General features: G+C 36.4%; 1 protein-coding gene across 1 annotated transcript in view; it reads left to right on the top strand.

The window, feature by feature from the left end:
• The window catches only part of LOC145259307 (spindle and centriole-associated protein 1-like), a 147,152-nt gene extending 125,825 nt beyond the window's left edge, over window positions 1-21,327 (top strand). Inside the window, exon 16 of the mRNA XM_080117191.1 lies at window positions 20,356-21,327. Within this exon, the coding sequence (XP_079973317.1) occupies window positions 20,356-20,963 (608 nt within the window). The 3' untranslated portion in view covers window positions 20,964-21,327. The remainder of the gene's footprint in view (window positions 1-20,355) is intronic.
• The last annotated feature ends 207 nt before the right edge of the window (window positions 21,328-21,534 follow it).

Raw genomic sequence — 21,534 nt, 5'->3', positions numbered from 1 at the left:
GCCAAAGTGGACCTGGAAGCAATAGTAACTAAGGAGCAACTCCACATTCTCCACAGCCCTCACCACTGGATATCTTCTAAAGTAATACCCAGGAACTAGGAGTAGAAGGTGAACCATGGGTTTACTTACGTCAGCCTTATAACACACTCGTTTCCCTTAGTTTGCCCTTTAGTCCTCACATTCCATGAGCAATATTTCTGACAACGAGGGAAGAATTGCTGTTCTCTGGGTCAGAATTTATCCATCTAATATTTATTATTGGTTAATTCTTGACCCCCTTTTTTTTTATCTCCTTACATTAAATGGTTTCATGTCTTGTCTGAAATGATTTCCATAAAAAAAGAAAACACGTTCAAAGTTTTTTCATTAAATTTCATCCAACATATGGCATGAGACAGTAATCAAGAACTCAACACTCCTACTATGTGGTTGGATGATTTAATGGATGCTAAAATCTTAATTACAATCAAAATGTCAAGCATGTGAATGTCATAATTAAACAGTTAAATTGTCATCATTTTAAGTGCGTTTTTAAGCTAAATTATTTGCTTCACTGATTACATGGCCCTGGATGTGACCTTAAACTATATCCGATGGTGAGGCCCCAGCTTGTAGGTTTTGGGGAGTGTGGAGCCACTCTTTAATTGCCATTGCTCCCAGGTCCACTCTGACCCGGAGTGATGGTACCTGTTAAGGTCCCAACTATAGGTTAACTAGAAACTGACTTGAAAAAAAATATATTCTATTAAAAAAATTGTTCTTCAAAATCAATGGATTCGGCATTAAATAACCTGAAAAGGGTTGATATACCGTAAAACAAAAACAAACAAACCAAACCAACTGATTAGAGACTGATTGACCTATTCGTTTCACTTGAAATTTTCGGACTACTCTTCTCACTCCTGACTTTCATTTTCACAATGTTTCAGTCGATGTAACTCCTTCAGGTGTTTCTTGTTGAATTAAGGGAATTTTGGAGTGGAATTTTAAACTGAACCCTTTATTTACTTCATAATAATGCTTGCTCGTGTTCCGCCATCGATAACTGGATAGAGGTTCGAAGTATTTTTCAATTGTATTTTTAAAGTCACTCACTCTGAGAATTGAACCTTCAACCTTCAAAAGAATATCACTTTTACAATTGATTTTTCCAAGTATTTGAACCACTGCACCACAAGTTCTTGCAGACAGTTCAAGTACAGATTTTGGGAACCTTAAGCCTTTCTCAGGTGTATCTTATCGGAGTTGAGTATCTTTCAATTCAGTTTATTTCGCAAAAAATAAAACAATCGTACTTCAATGTCATGTTGGGAAAAGATGGTAAAAATTTACAGAAAAGAGGACACAGTAGTCAAGCACCTGTCTTAAATTTTTTTATATACAAGGGAGTTACCACTTATCAAGGCCTGAAGGTCACTCAAGGATAAGGGGTAATGAATTTAAAGTTGTAGTGTAATTGTTAATGGTATAAGCTGAGTAGAATTTGATTATTTAAGGGGACGGTTTAACAAGAACTTGTTTACATTAGACTTGAAGGCTACCATATTGTAGTTGGCCAGGAAGTAGGCCAATGGAACAGTGTTTTACAGGCAGACAGTTCTAGGAAAAAAGTTTTGTTCATGGAATCTGCATTTAGATTTAGTCACAGACAGAGAGTAGGGGAAATTGTTGATAGTGGTTGTAGCTAGTCGAGTTTCCCCCCCCCCCTTAAATTGTTGCGTTATTGTTGCATTTACTGCTTCACTTGAAAGTCTATTCCAAGGTCCATGTATTCTGATTAAGAACGCAGCCTTCCTTCGGTTCAAAACCTGAAATTTAGATCCTCAACATCGGATATCAAGGTTTATTCCAAGATCTAGGTATTCTGATTGAGAACGTAGCCTTCCTTTGATTCAGTCGAAATCGTTGGTGAAAAAGTTTCATGCATTGTCTGTGTTGACTTCTTTCTAGTATGGAAGTGAATAAAAAGTTGTGAGGTATATTGTAATATTCAAAGGAAAAACGAATGAATTCTTTGATGACATGTTTCTTTTTCAATGATATAAGCTTTTTGAGTAACTTATAGTTGTTTCCTTTTGATCTGTATATGAGCAAATATTAGCGTGTTTTATTTCTCTTCATCTCAAAATGGAAATAAAAGCAGGCGTCTCCTATTGTCTGTGTGTAAAATGAAAAACATGTTAATTTATTTCTATTGTTGGCGTCAGTGGCTTCTAGTGTGAATCGTACTTAAAACAAACAAATTATGTTTTCTTTGATTCATAATTAACTAATTAACCATCATATATATATATATATATATATATATATATATATATATATATATATATATATATATATATCTAAGAAAATGGCTAAAACTCTAGAGGAAGGTATCCAGCCTATAGTGGAATGGGGTTGAAACTGGATGGTAGCGTTCAATGTCGCCAAGACTAAGCTACTTTCCTTTAATAATTACAAGAAACTTTTTCAACCACTGATGGCCATGGCTAATGATACACTGCCTAGAAGTACTACCTTCAAGCTCCTAATAGCTCGTTTCATCAGCCATATATTATACATATATAAATTGTTGCCCTAAAGAAAACAACACTACAACATTATTTTTAAATTTTATTGAAAAAATCAATTTAGGTAACTTGTAGAGCTGACATCTATTCAATGTAGCCGCCTTCAGCCTCAATCATCGCCTCAATACAGGTCTGGAACTGGGAGCATGCTTTTTCCACAGGTGCTGGCAGGAGCTTAGCAGGTGGCAGCGGTCAGGTTGGCTTTGGTGTTGTTTAAGGTCATGTTCGTAATGTTCTTGACTTATGATCAAACAAAGTAGTCCAATGGGTTCAGGTCAAAGGAGGAGGGTAGGAGGACAGTGAGAAAAGGGCACAAAGTTATAGCACTCCTTCTGAAGCCAAACCTGGGTTTCTTTGGACTTGTGGGCCAGCATCGAGTCATGCTGCCACACCCAGGGTCTGCCAGCGGCCCCCTGATTGCACCAGGAAATCACCAGACTCTTCAGCACATCCAGGAACACTTTGGTGTTGACTGACTTCAAAGATGTGAGGTGGCATGATATGGCCCTCACTTGAAACCACACCAAAGACCATAACTGTGGCTGGAAATTTTGTTTTCATCATTTTGTACATCCTTGTTATACGTGACAATCCAGCAATGAATTTTGAGGGTGCTGGCAATGGTCCTGTTGTCATAACTTGGATTGGTAGAGAACATGAGTTGTACATCGGCGCATCTCTGATCTCTCTCGTGTAACATTGTGTCACTTTCAGACATGATAGAAGGCTCCTATGGTTCTTGGGATTTGTACACAACTGGCCAATAAAGATGGTATGCAACAAAAAAAAAAAGAAAAGAAAACCTGTTTTCATCAAACGGAAATGGAATCATGTCATCTTTTCTGGGGCGAAAATTTTATCATTCCACGCTGTATTGACCAACTGAAATGTATGAATAACTTACAAGATGAGAACAGTAATCCGAATAATCCAAATTATTACAAATTATCCTCATCTAAAAAAATGTCGAAGCATAACTAATCGGTAATTCCACTTGAAATTAGATCTTCAACATCACATAAAGTTTGAGATCATATCTAGGACACCAACAATTTGACGCATAAAAATTACAGAAACGCACCTAAAAGCCTAAAGAAAATATGACGCATTGCAAAAAACAACCAAATAAAATTTCAAATATACCAAAAAAATATATATATAAATAAAAACATACTTTTGAACCATCCCTTTTGGTTTTTAAAAAAACGTCCATATTTTATCATGCGTTCTTAAGCAAAGAGAAATAAGAAGCAAGATGGAGATGAGAACGGCTTATTTTTTTCCTCCCAACTTGTTTTTTTTTTCTTCCGACTAACCTAAAATGCATTAAATGTTGATGCTATTGTTTACTTTCTCCTTTTGTAAAACTCAATCATGTTCTGCAAAGTCAAAAACAAAAACAGCAATTTTCCTCTACAAAACAACCAAAAACCGTGAATAAATATTTGAAAATATAAATAATCTGAAGCATAAAATTTTTTTCTAAAAATACTGAATTCGGCATTAAATAACCCATCAAAAGGTTGATATGCCATAAAACAAAACAATTAAATTACCGGAGTGTGCATTAAATAACCCATCAAAAGGTTGATATGCCATAAAACAAAACAATTAAATTACCGGAGTGTGCATTAAATAACCCATCAAAAGGTTGATATGCCATAAAACAAAACAATTAAATTACCGGAGTGTGCATTAAATAACCTGAAAATGGTTGATATGTCATAAACCAAAACAATTAAATTACCGGACTGTGCATTAAATAACCTGAAAATGGTTGATATGTCATAAACCAAGCCAACTTTTAAAAGTCCTGCATTACAGCATTAGACAAAAATATGAACTGACTTTAATGAGTTTTCAGACATTTTTGTACAGGCATTTAAAATTGCCATAGACGCTGGAAAATTCAGTATGTTATTGCTCTATATCTTATGAGATAACTGACTACCTTTTGTGGTTTCAGGTTCAAATGAACAGCTACAGCACGCATTGGAATACACACTACTAAAGCCTGATTATCACAGCTGGTGAATTTCAAAAATGCAATCTGGACGTCAGGACACTTTACAAAAACGATATGCAATAAAATTTTATTTTAAACTTGGAGAAAATGCCAAAGAAACATATGGAATGCTTCGGACTGCTTTTGGACGATCCTGCATGAATCGAGTATCAGTTTTTGAATGGCATAAGAGACTCAAGGAAGGCAGGGAATCTGTAAGGGATGATCAGAGGTGTCAGAGGAGTAAGGAAGTCAGAACACCAGAGTTGATTGGCCAAATAAAGAATTTCATGGATATGAACTGTTGTGTGTATATAGAGACAATAAGTGCACAGTTTGATGTCAGCATAGGAACTGTGTACACAATTATTTGCGAGGAACTGAAGATGTGGAAGATTTGTGCAAATGCACCAGTCCACAACTCCATTCTTCTCACAGACTATTTGACCAAGATGGGCATCAAGACAGTTCCTCACCCTCCCTATAGTTCAGACCTTGCTTCCTGTGACTTTTGGTTATCCCTTAAGCTCAAGGAAAACCTTAGAGGCTATCGTTGAGACAATTGAGGAGATAAAAAAGGCTGTGACGAGGGTCATTGACATGCTCACAAAAAAGGACTTCTACGTGGCCTTCCAGAAGTTGTTGGAACGGTACAACAAGTGCGTTGCAGCCGGAGGAGATTACTTCAAAAGGTGCTAGAGTTTCATGTATGTACTATCAATAAAAGTCTATCCTTGTTTTACCGTTATTTCCATGGCAGGTGCTCGTCTGAACTCCAATCTCTGGTCCCCCGTCACCAATCTTTCACGAAAAACACCCGTCTAGCTGAATCCACTGTGAAAAATTTCCCCCACTCTATATCTGTGCCTAAATCAAAACACGGATTCCATGAACAAAGCTTCTTTCTTAGAACTGCACGTGCTGTGGAACTCTGTTCCGTCTGCCTGCTTCCCACCGGACTACAACTTGGATGTCTTCAAGTCCAATGTTAACAAATGCCTAATGAACCGCCCCCTTAAGTAAACACTTCATCAAATCTCCACACTAACGTAATGTACTTGCAATAACCCTTATCCTTGAGTGGCTTCCGGGCCTTGATAAGTGGTGATCACTGTGTAAAAAAAAAAAAAAAAAAGTGTCCATATGAAAAAAATCTGGAAACTTATTTAAGACACCTCTCATGTTGAATAACGATTTCTGTGAAGTTTAATTTTTTTGTGTCTGCACCTATAGTCAATGAGAAGGTTGTCCAAAAATGAACGAACAACACTGACTACTCTAACTTCCAGCCCTGAACTTCCGAGTTTGACAAAATACACCTTAGGAAAGTTGGACATTACATCAATTAAAATGTTACGTTTCTGAATTTTTGAGATGAGGATTGGTTATTTGTATTATTATTCATCAGACTACTGGTCTCATCTTGAGTGTGATTTTCACAACGTTTCGGTCGATCTAACCTCCGACCTTCTTCAGGTGTAACTTGTCAAACTTGGGAATGTTTCTGTTGAACTCAGACATTTGGATGGAATTTCAAGTGGAACCCTTTATTTACTTCACGGGGGTAGCATGCTCTTGTTCCGTCAGCCATGACTGGATAGAGGTCATAAGTAATTCACAAATGTAGATTTCGGTCGCCCACACTGAGGATTGAACCTTCAACCTTCAGGAGAATATCACTTTTAAAATTGATTTTTCCCAGTACTCTAACCACTGTGCCACGCAAGATGAGAACAGTAGTCCGATGAATAATAATACAATAAAAATGTTGTAAGAATAACACTGAAAGAACAAACAATAATCCAAATGATATGCAAATTTAATTATTTCTTTGAATGGATCAACTTTAGATTATTGGATTATTGTTCTCATTTAAAATGTTATTCTCACAATTCCACCAATTTAATGTCCGACCTTCTTGAAGTGCACTTTGTCAAACTCGAAATCTGCATTGAATTTCCAATAGAACCCTTTATTTACTTCAAAATACAATTGCGAATTAGGACTTCTATCTGGTCATGGCTGACGGAACAAGACCATGTTACCCCCATGGATTAAATAAAGGTATCCTTTTAAAATTACATACAGATTCTCGAGCTTGCCATGATGCACCAGAAGAATGTTGAAGGTAATATTGTTGTAATATCCAAGATGTGACAGAAGTCAAGTAGTCCCAATACCTCCTGTGTCAGACCGAGAAAAGTGGTAGTACCAGTCTATGAGTTAAATAGAATCTTCCCTGGGTTACACGAAACTGCATCCATCGATGAGTTACCAATATAGGATCTTTTAGCAGAACGGAGTTGTTCTTTAGCTGCTAACAGCAAGAAACCCCAATGTTGCCCGGGATTGAATGAGGATCACTATTATCTACTTTTTTACTATGCTACTAACACCCATATTACTTTCTTTCTTTTTACTATGCTACTAACACCCATATTACTTTCTTTCCTTTTACTCCCTTCCCTTCCCCCTCCTCCTTTCCCTTCTCCTATTTCGACTTGTTATACTGTCGGATAAACTCCTCGGCCTAACGTTCACAAGAAACAGGAGTTGGCACAATTACATTGAGAGCATTGCCAGGACCACTGCGAAGAAGGTAGGCTCTCTCTACCGTGCTAAAAAGCTACTAACACCCAAAAGTATCCTGTACCTCTATAAGGCCACCATTCGCTCATGTATGGAGTATTGTTGTCATATTTAGGCTGGTGCATCTCTACTAGTCGCTTGCACCTAGACACGGTTCAAAAGAGTCGCCAACCTGATAAGTCCTGAACTGTCATCTAAACTTCAGCCTCTGTCCCACCAACTAAATGTTGCATCCCTTTGCTAGTTCTACCAGTATTTTAATGGTGAATGCTCTGACGAACTATAAGCACTTGTGCCCCCACAACGTAAATAACCCCAACAAACCCAACAAGCAGCTAAATCCCATCCCTACACAGTGGATATCCCAAGATGTAGGAGAGCTTTCTACTTCAGTAGTTCCTTCCCCAGAACTGCTAGACTTGTGAATTCCATTCCGGATCCCTGTTTCCCTCAACTGTACTGACATGTGGAAGTTCAAGTGTAACGTGAACCGACATCTTACTGCCCAACTCCCTACATAGTACCCTAGTAGCTTATGTTCCTGATAGTAGCTCCCTACACCAAAGTGACAACGTGCCTTGTTTGGGGTGAAAATGTAATAAATAAAAAAAATAAAAATAAAAAAATATAAGAGACTTCTTCTCTGATTCCTATAACTCTCTTATATCCTTGTTTCTTATATCCAGGTTACAGGTTTCTTATATCCGTTTTTCTTATATTCGAGTCTTTTATATCCGGGTCACACTGTATATTATTTTATTTTTTGGAATCCTTTGAGATGACGTTTCATAATTTGTGTATTAATTTTTTTTTTCAACAGACTGTTGTCCTCATCCTCATAGTTGTTGTTGTTGTTTCACAATGTTTTGGTCAACTCATCCTTTGGCCTTCTTCGGGTGGTTAATCGCAACAGGATAAGAATGCTGAGTCTCTTAACCATATCCGCAGTAATTACTGCTTTCCATAGTTGTTGTCTCACCACGTTTGGGTCAACTTCTCCTCTGGCATGCTTTGGGTAGGGTTGAAACCACTATCTTCAGACAATGCTCACCTGGAACCATAAAGAGTCAACATCTTTATCCACTGCACCATGGGCCCTGAAGAAGGTTAGAGGAATAGTTGGCTGAAACATGGTGGAGCAACAACTATGAAGATGAGGGTAACAGTCTGCAAAAACATCGATAATCAAAAGAAGCTGTGGTGTTGCAAAACTCTCTGAAGTAGTGTCTCACGCTATAGTGTAAAAGTTCATCAAAATCAGGTATATTTGAAGTTTTATGGGGTTCGATCCTACCTACCTATCTACCTAAACTTTTTTTTTTCTTCTTTTACGACACGGGCGACGCCGGGCAGTTCGCTGTTTTTTTTGGGGTGGGGGTCGATTTTTTAAAGAAGTTTACACTTCGTTTATTTTGTTTTGTTTTGTTAACTACCCCCCCCCCCTCCAACACACACAGCTCTAAACACCCGAGCAACGCCGGGCACCCCAGCTAGTCCACAATAAATATTTCAAGACATTAAAAACTTGAAGCATGAAAACAAAAGAAACACTGAATTAATATTAACTAACATGATGATGCACAGTAAAACCAAACTACCAAAATGTCCGACATTCTCTGGAACTCCTTATTTACTTGCCCTCCTACGCGAGAAGTAAAGCACAAAAACCGTTCTTAATGTGGAGACAATTCAGCTCCCCCAAAACAGGTCACTCTAGATTGTGACAAAAATTAAAAAATCGCCTCAGTGTAGAAGGATTTCTCCTTCACTGACCACGGATGGAATAGATGAAATTTAGTCTCGGAACAGATATTACACATTGCTCTTTATCAAAAGGTCAAGGGTTGGCTGTTTTAGAGTTTACTGTTTTAAAACAACCAAAATGTCCCCCTCTAAAACTATTTTGGCATTAAATCTATTCATCTTTGAATTGTTGTGACGAATTTATGGGGAAGTGGTTTCCTCTGACATAATCGTGTTAGTTTTTGGATTTGGAACGATTTTCATTGGGTAAAAATACTTTGAGTTCATATGTTTCTGTGAAAACTTTCTTGCTTTTGGGAGTGAGAAAGTGGTTTCCTCTGACCTAGACGTGTTACTTCTTAGGGTTTGAGAACGATGACTATTAGATGAAAATAATTGGTGTTAACACGTTCCTGTGAAAACTTGCTAAATTTTGAATGACAACGAGAGCTTATCGTTGCGAGCTTAGATAGAAATTGAGTAACTTAATCGAGTCATTTGCTTTTGTACTGTTTGTTGGAATTGCGTACCAATTGATTCACCGCACAATTTTTTAAAATAGAGGGCAAGCAGACAGCATCAAAAGTTTGCCGTTAGGAATCCATCCGAGAATGGGTACATCTCCTTCACTCCTGATCTGAAATGGAACACGTACATCAAATCCGTTGCCAAGATCGCTGGAAAAATGGTTTGATTATTCTACTGCTCCAGTAGGTATCTTACTGCCGATGCAATCCTCCATCTGTATAAGAGCCAAGTAGACTCTAAAATGGAGTACTGTTGTCACATCTGGGCAGGAGCTACTCGGCACACCCTATCCAGCCTTGATAGAGTTCAAAACCAGCTTTGAAACCTAGTAGGTGATACCCTTTTCTCTTCCTTGCAAACTCTTTTCCACAGAAGCGACGTTGTGAGCCTGTCTCTGCTCTATCTTTATTTTCATGGCAAGTGCTCGACTGAACTCCAATCTATGGTTCCCTCTTGCCAAACTTGCGCAAAAATCACTAAATCACTATATTCAATTTCCCCCCCTCTCTATCTGTGCCTCATGAACAAAGCTTCTTTCCCAAAACTGCCTGCCTGTGGAACGCTGTTCTGCTGGCCTGCTTCCCGGTTGAATACAACATAGTAACCTTCAAATCCAATGTAAACAAGTTCTTGTTGAGCCGTCCTCATAAATAATCAAATTCTACCCAATTTACACCATTAACGATTACTACAGCATTGCCCGGGTGTTTGGAGGTGTAAAAGAAAAAAAAAAGTGTTAATAGTCAGGCAGGCTTGAACCCATGATGCGGTGACGCGAAGTCGGAAAAGAAAGTGAAAGAAAACGTGAAATCTTACTCTTATGAAGTGAAAAGCGTTCAAATATAGCGATGTCAATCAAAAAGTTGACTTGTTAGCAGGTGCAAAAACGAACATTGGCTGAAGGCTAGTACAGCTTTCCGCCATTTCATTTATTTGTTTCCCCACGATGTTGGGGAAAATCAACTCCTCACAAAAAGGGAGTGTCCAAATGAATAGCAGTTGTCTGATATGAGGGATTTTCCTCCACATTGATCAAATCTAATTGCTTTCTGGACGTCCCTGGCAGATAAGCCAGGAAGCTGCCTTCGCTTTCAATTAGTTTCGCTTTTATACGAAAAACACGCGGGAGGATGGAATAGCGTGAATTTTATAAAAGTCAATCAAAATAAATCTAGAGACGACGTCCCTTCGCAAATCGTAGATATTATGATCTAGGGAGTATATGAAAAGTTCTAAAACATAGTAACTCCCCCCCCCCCGAGAAAACCCTTTGCTGGACATACAAAAACACGTGTGCCACTTTTGCCTTTTATGTGTATAGACTAGCCTGGGTGCCCGGCGTTGCCCAGGTGTTTGGAGGTGTTGGTTGAGCAAAAAAGAAAAAAAAATATGTAGAAGTAGTAAGCAGGCTTGAACCCGTAATGCGGCAGAAGAAAAAAGACGTGACCCCCCCCCCCCAAAATAAAACTGTCTTACCAATGTTGTGACGTCACGGGCAGTTAAAATAACACCTTTTAAGCGACGTCGTGAACGTGAGGATTGAATGACTTGCAAAAAATGACTGTGAAAAAAATCGACCGTCCCCGTAGAAAACTGCGCAGTTAAGGGTGAAGGAATCAATGTTTTTGGCCAATTTTTCAATATTTGTCGTCCAAAGGGTCAAACTTAAAAATGGTATCGATCTGGTGAAAATCCGTCGCCTCTGTCGAAAGTTTTAGGCAGACATACAAACATACATTCATACATTAATACATTTAAACAGACAGGTGAGATTTATATTATAAACTAACAGGGGTACCCGGCGTTGCCCGGATGTTTCGAGGTGTGTGTGTTCTTAAATCAAAAAGAAACAGGGGGGGATAAAAAATTTTGGTAAGTCGGTAGGATCGAACCCGAAGCCCTGAGGCGAAGTTGGAAAATAAAATGTGAAAAAAACATGACACGTTAATCGCTCGCCCAGCAAGCATGAGTAACTGAGAGACGTTTGAATTTATTTAAGTAAGAAGAGAATTGACAGGTTCCCGCACTTAATGACGTCAAGCGGAAGTCGTAGAGTTAACATTTTGTGTGAGCGTTACGATGACGTAAGCAATAGCTATTCAGCAGTTAACATTTTCTGCAGAACAGTTTTTAATGAGGTCAATAACCCGGTTTGTTTGTTTTTACCCAACTTTGGGGAAAACCAGCTTCCTCGTTTATTAGGGGAGTGTCTCGAAATGAAAGCACCCATCTGATATGATGGTGATAAGCTGATATTGACCAAACGTTACATCGCTTTCTGGAGACCACTGGCCGTGGACCAGGGATTCGAATCGAGTTTCGCTTTTTTTATATCAAAAAACGAAAGCGGCAATCCGAAAATGTGGAATATTTAACGTTTCAAAGTCGGGCAAATTAAATAGACAGGCGACCCCCATTATTAACTCATAGATATTATCATTTAGACAGCATATAAAAGGTTTTAAGAATGAGCGCCCCCGGAAAAAAGCATTTAGTGGACATACACAAAAAGCGAACATACATACACACACACATTTTCGCTTATATATATATATATATATATAGAGAGAGAGAGAGAGAGAGAGAAAGAGAGAGAGAGAGAGAGAACTTTACATTCATTAACCCTTATTCTTGATTAGCCTGTGGGCCTTGAAAAGTGGTAAGTAAAAAAAAAAAACGAAAAAGAGACGGGTATACCCGCAAGTACATAATAAATTCTTGAGTAGTGCTGAATGGACTTAAACCTCGTGAGCATTCGCACAAGTCTATATAATGGCTGGCATTGTTTAATGTTGAATAATCAGAACTAATGGAATATTTCATGAGAGTCTTCAATTAGAAGTGGTGTGTTTTTTGTTGATTTTTTTTTTTTTCTTTTTTTGTCAAAACAATCTTGTAAAAATGCGGGGATAGGAGGAGGAGGAGGAGGTGAAAGAAGAGGAGAAAGAGGAACAGGTACTGAAAGAGATAGAAGGCCTACATCCTAGAATAGAACAGATTGAACTTTATCAACATCTTGAGAGAGACTCTGAGGTCAGAGTTTGGGGAAAAGAATAATAAGGGGCCAGTGGGGATGGGAGGAAGGTATCTGGTTATTTGTAAGGTCAAATCTGTATTTTTGTTTTCAAAGTCAGAAAAACAAGATATGAGGATGTTGGATGACAAAAAAAAAAAAAAAAAAAAAAAAATGTGCATGGAATGGGAGGGAGAAAGCGAGTATTCCTAAGAGTTTTCTGTTTAATCTAAGCATCTATATTATATTTCTATATCCGTCTGTCTGTTCCACTTTTTCTCAGAAACTACTTATTCGATCTGGTTGAAATTTTGTATAGGCCTTTTATTTTAATTAATGCAGAATTCTTATGAACGGAAATACTGTAGATATTAGATGTAACGTTAAGTTCGTTAAAAAAAAAAATCAGAAAGAAACTGAGACATGTGCATGAAAGCATTGTTTTTTCTAAACAGTTCACAGCGCAAATATTACGCAAGTATAAATCATGTAAAATATCTGCATGAATATAATTACACGTAATAATTAACTGAAGATGATCATCTCATAAGAAAACTGAAAAAAAAAAACAAACTAATCGGGAATTAATTAAAATGAATGTTTAAAAGAATATGCAAATTAGCTAGATCTTTTGCAGATGAAAGCAATTCCACGGTCCATGTATAACAAAGTTGTATTTTCTTTTTAAATAAATAGAAAAAAGGGTTTTAATATGAATATCAATAAACAACAAAAAAAATTATGAGTATAGATATATATAATATCGATGGTAACTAATGTTTTAAGATTTTATTGTAGAAAGAAAATCATAAAAACAAAAAAATTATATGAGTATAGATATATATAATATCGATGGTAACTAATGTTTTAAGATTTTATTGTAGAAAGAAAATCATAAAAACAAAAAAATTATATGAGTATAGATATATATAATATCGATGGTAACTAATGTTTTAAGATTTTATTGTAGAAAGAAAATCATAAAAACAAAAAAAATTATGAGTATAGATATATATAATATCGATGGTAACTAATGTTTTAAGATTTTATTGTAGAAAGAAAATCATAAAAACAAAAAAATTACAGATGGCTGCAACACATTGTTTTTGGTCCCCCGACAAAAGGAGGGTGGACTTGTAAATTCACCCTTGTCCGTTCGTCTGTTCGCATTTTTCTCCATAACTATGCCTTGGAATTTTTTTTAATTTTGCACAAACATTAAACATGATATGAGTAAAAAAGTAACAGAATGGATTTTCCGGAAAACTCTGGTTTCCTCCTTAGGGGTGCCTCTCAGGTTAAAATGGCTAAAATTGACACTTGTGTGCCGATTAAAAAAATTTGATGCCTTGGACTTTTATAAAACTTTCTGAAAAGTTGTAACTAACTGATTTCTGCATAATTTTGTTTGTTTATACTTTGCGATAACTCTTCTACTCCAATAGTTTCTTCCCAGAACTGCTATATTTTGGAACTCCCTTCCAGGATTCTGCTTTCCCAATAAAAAACACTCCATTTTTGGGACTATTTTACCATATTTGTACAAAATTTTCTGTATGTCTATTTAGTAGTTTTGCATGGTGCTGAGTTAAATTTAGATATGTTAAGGCCTTGGGGACTTTTGGGGCTAAATGGGGGCAGGGTGGGGGAGCAATGATGGACTTAGTCATTTCTTTTTTTTTGCATGGTGCAGAACTCAAATTTACATAACCGTTTGTTCATTTTCACCAGGATTTGACGTCCCCTGGGAACTTTTGAGGCAAAATGGGGGAAGGGGGCAAATGCTGAACATTTTTATGCCTCGTTCACTGTGCAGTCACGGGGGACTATGCATACTTCACTTGTTAATATCAACTCTGCCCAGTATTTTTTAAAACCTTTTTAAGTATGAACAGCATATTGTTATATATTCACCAAGCTCTAATGAGAAAAGCACAAACAAAAAGAAAACGTATATAATTAACCATGTATTAACCGTATTTCTAAAAAAAGTCCAAATATATCGGTCAGATCTAATAAACAAAATAGTAGAAAAGTACATTATTATCATCTTGCCAATAACATGGAACAACAATAAGAAATAAAAAATTGGCTCGTCAGAAGCGAAGTTTGATTTGCAGGTTTAAATGATATTTGGATCTGACTTTGGAAATCCAACAAGATAACTTTATATGATAGATATATGACTGTGGATCTGTTATATTCAAATGCATCGAAAATATATGAATTGCTTGTGTTGTACACCTCTTTTCCTATGTATCCACTGCAAGCTTACCAATGCTACAAGGATGAGCCAATGCGATAAATGTATTGATCCAGTATAACACGTAAATATCACAGTGTTATGGTGACAAACAAAACCAGTGGTTTAGAATACATGCTGGACATTTTATAAACAATTCAATAAATGATATTTTATACTAGTGATGGGACGATTCCAATATTTTTTCCAATACAATTATAAACAATTCAATAAATGGTAGTTTATACTAGTGATGGGACGATTCCAATATTTTTTCCAATACAATTATAAGCAATTCAATAAATGATAGTTTATACTAGTGATGGGACGATTCCAATATTTTTTCCAATACAATTATAAATAATTCAATAAATGATAGTTTACACTAGTGATGGGACGATTCAAATGACCATGAATGCATTGCCCGAAAGTACTTCCTATAAACTCCTCGGCCTAACGTGTACAGGGAACATGAACTGGAATAAATACATTGAGAGAATTGCCAAGGCTGCTGCGAAGTAGGTGGGCTCTCTCTACCTTACTAGAAAGTATCCTGTACTTAAGGCCATCATTCGCCCATGTATGGAGCACTGTTGTCACATTTGGGCTGGTGCATCTGCTACTTGTCTCTCACTCCTTGACAAGGTTCAAAAGAGAGTCGCCAACCTGATAGGTCCTGAACTGTCATCTAGGCATCAGCCTCTGTCTCATCGATGAAATGTCTGTTCTACAAGTACTTTAATGGTGAATGCTCTGACAAACTACAAGCACTTGTACCCCCTCAACGTGAATACCCGCGACAGACCCGACAAGCAGCTAAATCCCACCCCTTCACAGAAGAGATCCCTAGGTGTAAGAAAGCCTTCTACTCCAATAGTTTCTTCCCAGAACTGGTAGACTTTGGAATTCCCTTCCGGGATTCTGCTTTCCCAACTGTACTGACATGCAGAAGTTCAAGTGTAATGTGAACAGACATCTTGCTTCTCATCTCCCTTCATAATATCCCTACAACTTATGTCCCGGATAGTAGCCCCCTACTTCAAAGCACTGTGCCTTGTTTGGGGTGAAAATTGAATTAAAAAAAAAAACAATTGTTTTTTAATATTTTTTCCGATACAATTATAAACAATTCAATAAATAATAGTTTATACTAGTGATGGGACGATTCCAATAGAGAGCAAGTAACTATGATAAATACATTTACGTAGTTTTATTTTTCTCTTTCTGAATTTTTTAGATGAGAATTAATAATTTGTATTATCTGAACTACTGTTCTCATTTTGAGTTTTATTTTTTACGTTTTAGCTGATGTAACCTCTGATTTGCTTCAGGTGTATTTTTGTCGAACTCCGGAATCTCTGTCAAACTCAGGAACCCGCACGGAATTTCAAACAGAACTCTTTATTTAGTTCACAGGGATAGTATATTTTTGTTCTGTCAGCCATGACTGGGTAAAAGTCTTAAGTAATTCACAATAGTGTTTTGAATACCGCATGCACCTTCAACCTCCAGAAGAGCGTCACTTACAACTGAACTTTACAAAGTACATTATCCACTATGCCATGGGCCTTTGTGAAATTCTGCACAAATTCCCAAGTTTGACGTCAAGATTCTTGAGTTCAACAAGATACACTTACTTCAGCCAAAATGTTTTGAAAATTATGCTCAAGATGAAATAATAATGCAACCGATAATGTTTTTATTGTCAAAAAGTTTTCAGAAATTGTTTTGTTGTAAACAGTCAATATCAATATCCAAGTTTTTTATTTTTTTATTGGATACATTGTTACAATATTTTTGACTCGTAATGGAGTATGGTCCCTCACAGATGAAGATTCTATTTATAAACGCAGCTGCTAGAAACTGACGAATTAAATTAATTCACGTTCTGCTATCAACCAATCAGAAACCAGAATTGCTCCATAAAAATTAAGCCTTTTTTAGCAACCTTGCGTATGTTTTCTTCGTGTCAACACAAGAAGGATTTTTTGCTCTTTGGCTACAAAATTATAAAGTGTGCAACCTGTCTACTGAGAACTTGTCATCTCCAGGACTTGTATAGAATAACTACCCATCGGAAACTCTGAAACTAAACATGGCTTCCAACTCAAGATACATGTTTTATAAATTTAAAGAAATTAATACAACATGACATAAAGCATTATTATCAAAATATAATTTTTAAAACCCAATGGCCATCTATTATATAAATCTCACCTGTCTGTTTGAATTTTTTTTATTATTACATTTTCACCCCAAAACAAGGCACATTGCCACTTTTGTGTAAGGAGCTACTATCAGGGACATAAGCTACTGGGATACTATGTAGGGAGTTGGGCAGCAAGATGTTGGTTCACGTTAGACTTGAACTTCTGCATGTCAATACAGTTGGGGAAGCAGATATCCTGAATGGAATTCCAAAGTCTAGCAGTTCTGGGGCAGGAACTACTGGAGTAGAAAGCTCTCTTATATCTAGATATGTATGTATGTTTGTATGTTTGCTTAAAACTTTTGACAGAGGCAACGGATTTTCATGAGATCAGTATCGTTTTGAAGTACGAATCTTCAAAACAAAATGTTTTTGTTTAGAGCACAATTGAAGCATGATACTTGACTTTTGCATTTTAAACTTTAATTCAAGCCATAGTGTATACAAAATAATTTTATAAAATCAACAGTAGGTTCTCTACAGTGCAATATAGACTACAATGTATTGTGAACTAAGTCACTGTAGGAAGGCATGTGATGTTTCCTCCTGGTGCACCGCAATCGATCTCCAACAAGATCAGGCAATCAATCAATTTGATTGAAAAATGAGCGATTTCTCCAATTTTAATTACAATAAAAATATGGGATTGTGAAACATTTGTAGACCCTCATTAAATCCTGGGCAACCTCTGGTCTCCCTGCTAGTATACAAATACATACATACATACATACATATATACATACATACATACATACATATATATATATATATATATATATATATATATATATATATATATATATATATACTAGCATGGGTGCCCGGCGTTGCACGGGTATTTGGAGATGCATGTTGAGCAAAAAAAAAAAGTGGTCAATTTTTTAAACTTTGACCCCTATTATGACCCCTTAAAATTTATTGTTTTGGGCTCAAATTAAGTTATTAAGTTATTTCCATGTCCAATGAACCTATATCTAAAATTTCAAGTGTTGAGACCGAAAATTATCAGAGGAGTTTGGTAGAGTTCTCAAAGGTCAAATCGTTGAACTTTCACCCCTTAATCACCAAATTTCTGGCCGAAAACCGATCACATCGATTTTCCTAAATCTCAGTACCCTGTATATCAAATTTCGAGTTTGTAGACTTAAAATTGACAGAGTTATTGCGTAAGGAAGTGTACACACACAGACACACACACAGACAGACACTTTCACTTTTATATATATATATATATATATATATATATATATATATATATATATATATATATATATATATATATATATACTAGCAAAAGTACCCGTCGTTGACTGGATTCAAAAACAGCCTACAGAAAATGGACCCTGATTTATGAAAGTATGATAGGTTATGAAAAGGAAGGATTATAAAGAGATAGCTTCGAATTTGAAAAATATGATGAAAGTAAAAATAAAATAGATGTATTATTATGTACATCTATGTTAAAAACACTTGTAAACGTGTTTTTTTTAATTTTTTAATTTTTTATTTCCATACTTTGTGAACCAGGCACGTACGCAGACCCCACAATTTTAATGAATCATCATTATGCCAGATCAAAAATACCCATTCCTGTGTCTCAATACATCTTCTATCATTATATGTGATCAGTTTTCTATAATAGTCAACCATATAGGAGCCTATTCGTGACCAGACACACACACAGATGTTCAGCTTTATATTATAGATATATGTATGTATTTGTATACTAGCAGGGAGACCTGACGTTGATGCAGTTAAAAGGAATTTAAAAAAACAAAAACTTACTATATATATATATATATATATATATATATATATATATAGTAAGTTTTTTTTTTTTTTTAATTCCTTTTAACTGTATCTATTAAATAAAAAATACATGAAACGATATTTGATTTGAATTATTTGGACTTCCATTCTCATCTTGGATTGTTATTCTCACAACGTTTCAGCCAATGTAACATTCTGTCACAATATTTTTGACGTATTATCAAATTATGATCACAAAAATTTGGACAATTATATTCATAAGCAAGGATAAAAACCAACCAATCAGGTACTAGAGTCGCTTTATAATATATATTGAATCTTTTTTAATGATTTTTTTAGTCATAGCTTTTTGTCTTGACATGAGAACCACACTCTGCTGATCCTGACTGGATTAATATTTTTTTTTTTTTCCTTGGAATTCTTTAAAATTCAAAGATTGTCTGCTTCGATTGATGCCGCCAATTTTTGCTTGGAAAAATTCTTTTTGATCCTCGCAATTGGATAATTTTATTTTCTCTGCGATAGAATTATTTCTTTTGCCATCTCTTTGTGGATCAGGTTTCTACAAGGTGGAACGATAAAATTGTCGCCCTAGAAAAGAAGACATGATTCAATTTCTGTTCGATTGAAAACTGATTTTCGTTTTTTGTTGCAGACCATCTAATATTTGGTCAGCTGTGTACAATCCCTGAAGTGATTGGAGCCTTCTATCATGTTTGAAAATAACACAATGTTCAACGAGCGAGATCAAAGATGCGTTGCTGTTCAACTCATACTCACTACCGATTCAACTTATAACAACAGGACCATCGCTAGCACCCTCAAAATTAAAATCCGGATAGTTCAATGCTTAAGGTTACACCTCAACAAAGTTTCCGGCTACGGTTATGGTCTTTGGTGTGGTTTCAAGTAAGGGCTACATCATGCCATCTCACATCTTCAAAGTCGGCTTTAAAGTCAACACCAAAGAGTACCTGGATGTACAGAATAGTGTGCTGATCCTCTGGTGCAATCAGGTGGCTGCTGGCAGATCCGACGTGTGGCAGTAGGACTCGGCACCAGCCCAAAGAGACCCAGGCTTAGTTTTAGAAGGAGTTCTATGACTTTGTACCCTTCTCTCACTAGCCTCCTCCTCCCCCAACCTGAACTCACTGAACTACTTTTGTCATATGTTAAGAACGGCACCAACATGACCTCGGACAACACCAAAGCAAGCCTGATCACCACCATCCGCCGATTATTCACCGAGCTCCCTCCAGCGCTTGTGGAAAAGGCATGCTCCCAGTTCTGGATCCATATTGAGACAGTGATTGAGGCTGCAGGCGGCTACATTAAATAGATGTCAGCTCTACTACATAATCAAGTTACCTGAATTGATTTTTTTCAATAAAAGTTTTGAAATAAAGCTGTAGTGTTGTTTTGTTTAGTGCGACAACTTTATCGTTCCACTTCGTATTATAAGAATGACTCTTCACTCAAGATATGACAAATTCTGTACAGTTTTCAAAGTTCAACGTACCTGAAGAAGATCAAAGATTACATCAGCAGAAATGATTGGAGTATAATGTTCAAAATGAGAACAGTAGTCCAAATAATTCAAATAATTCATTTATATCTCAAAAATTTTGAAATGCAGTATTGAATTTGTTTTTATTTATAACTTTTATTCAAAACTTTTTCTTTCAGAACGGCAGATATCTTTGGTTGGCATTGATGACCTCGCCCTAAGCATGCCCTCACAAAGTTGCCAGCTTTCTGATTCGGAAAGGATCCCGTCCATTCCAGCATCGACACTTCAAACTATCTCCAAGCAACCTGCAGCAAATATTTTCATTCCAAAACCCATACCACTTGGTGGTCGATCTCAGAAAGTTTCAATCACCAACAAATGCCAGTTGGATGGTACCGAAAATGGTCAACTCGATCCTGATCATGCAGAGGAGTTTGTTAGCACCAATGATCCTGTTGTTGGAACGGAAGAAATGGATCGTACGGCTATGTTTTTCCAGATCCAAGAACTCAACAAACAGCACGAGGAGGCGGAAAGGGTTCTGAAGATGCTTTTGCAAAGTGATCCACACTTTGGTGCCGGAGTCTCTCCTGAGCTTGCACCTGAAGATTCTTCTTCTGTACAATTGCAGCAAGTGCATTCTGAAGGAAACACCTACCGCAGACAGCAAGATATCCGTCCGTCCATCCCATTTACAAATTCAACTAACATTTCCCCTGTGCCTAATTTCCCACAAGATCAAACGACGGATCCACAATCTCCGAAATTTTCCATTGCAGTATGAATAAAATATGGCTTCTAGGTATTCACCGTTAATCTGGTCTGCAAACCTTATTTTATTAAGACCAAAACCACAGTTTCCTACCCACCTGCCTGAGGCAGGGATACAATAAGAGATGGTTTGAGCATTCTTCTCCTGAAGGTTTCTTTTGTTTAATTTTTTTTGTCTTGTGGTTTGAAATGTTTTAAGAAAACTTTTATAGAGTCGCTTTTAAAAGTTAACAACATATAAATAAAATAAACATTACTGTGCATGTGTATAAATCTCATCCAGCTTTCAACCTTTGTGAAATGCGTTTAAATTTGTATTTCTTATCAAATATATAATTTATTGAATAAATTATCAACGTTTTATTAAAATTGGATAATTTTTCTGATTTTTTTTTTGTATGATTAAAAAATTAATGCACCAGAGTATTTAGTTATTTATACCTAATTTTATATATATATATATATATATATATATAGTAAGTTATAAATATATATATGGTAATTAAGCTACAGAGAATATTCTGCGTTTCATCCATGCTAGGATTCGTCAGGCTTATGCGTAAGCCTGATGAATCCTAGCGTGA

Source organism: Euprymna scolopes, chromosome 34 (genome assembly GCF_053919585.1).
Source record: "Euprymna scolopes isolate OS-2025 chromosome 34, ASM5391958v1, whole genome shotgun sequence".
Lineage (NCBI taxonomy): Eukaryota > Metazoa > Mollusca > Cephalopoda > Sepiida > Sepiolidae > Euprymna > Euprymna scolopes.
Note: the sequence above shows the minus strand (reverse complement) of the source record. Positions and strands in the feature narration are given on the sequence as shown.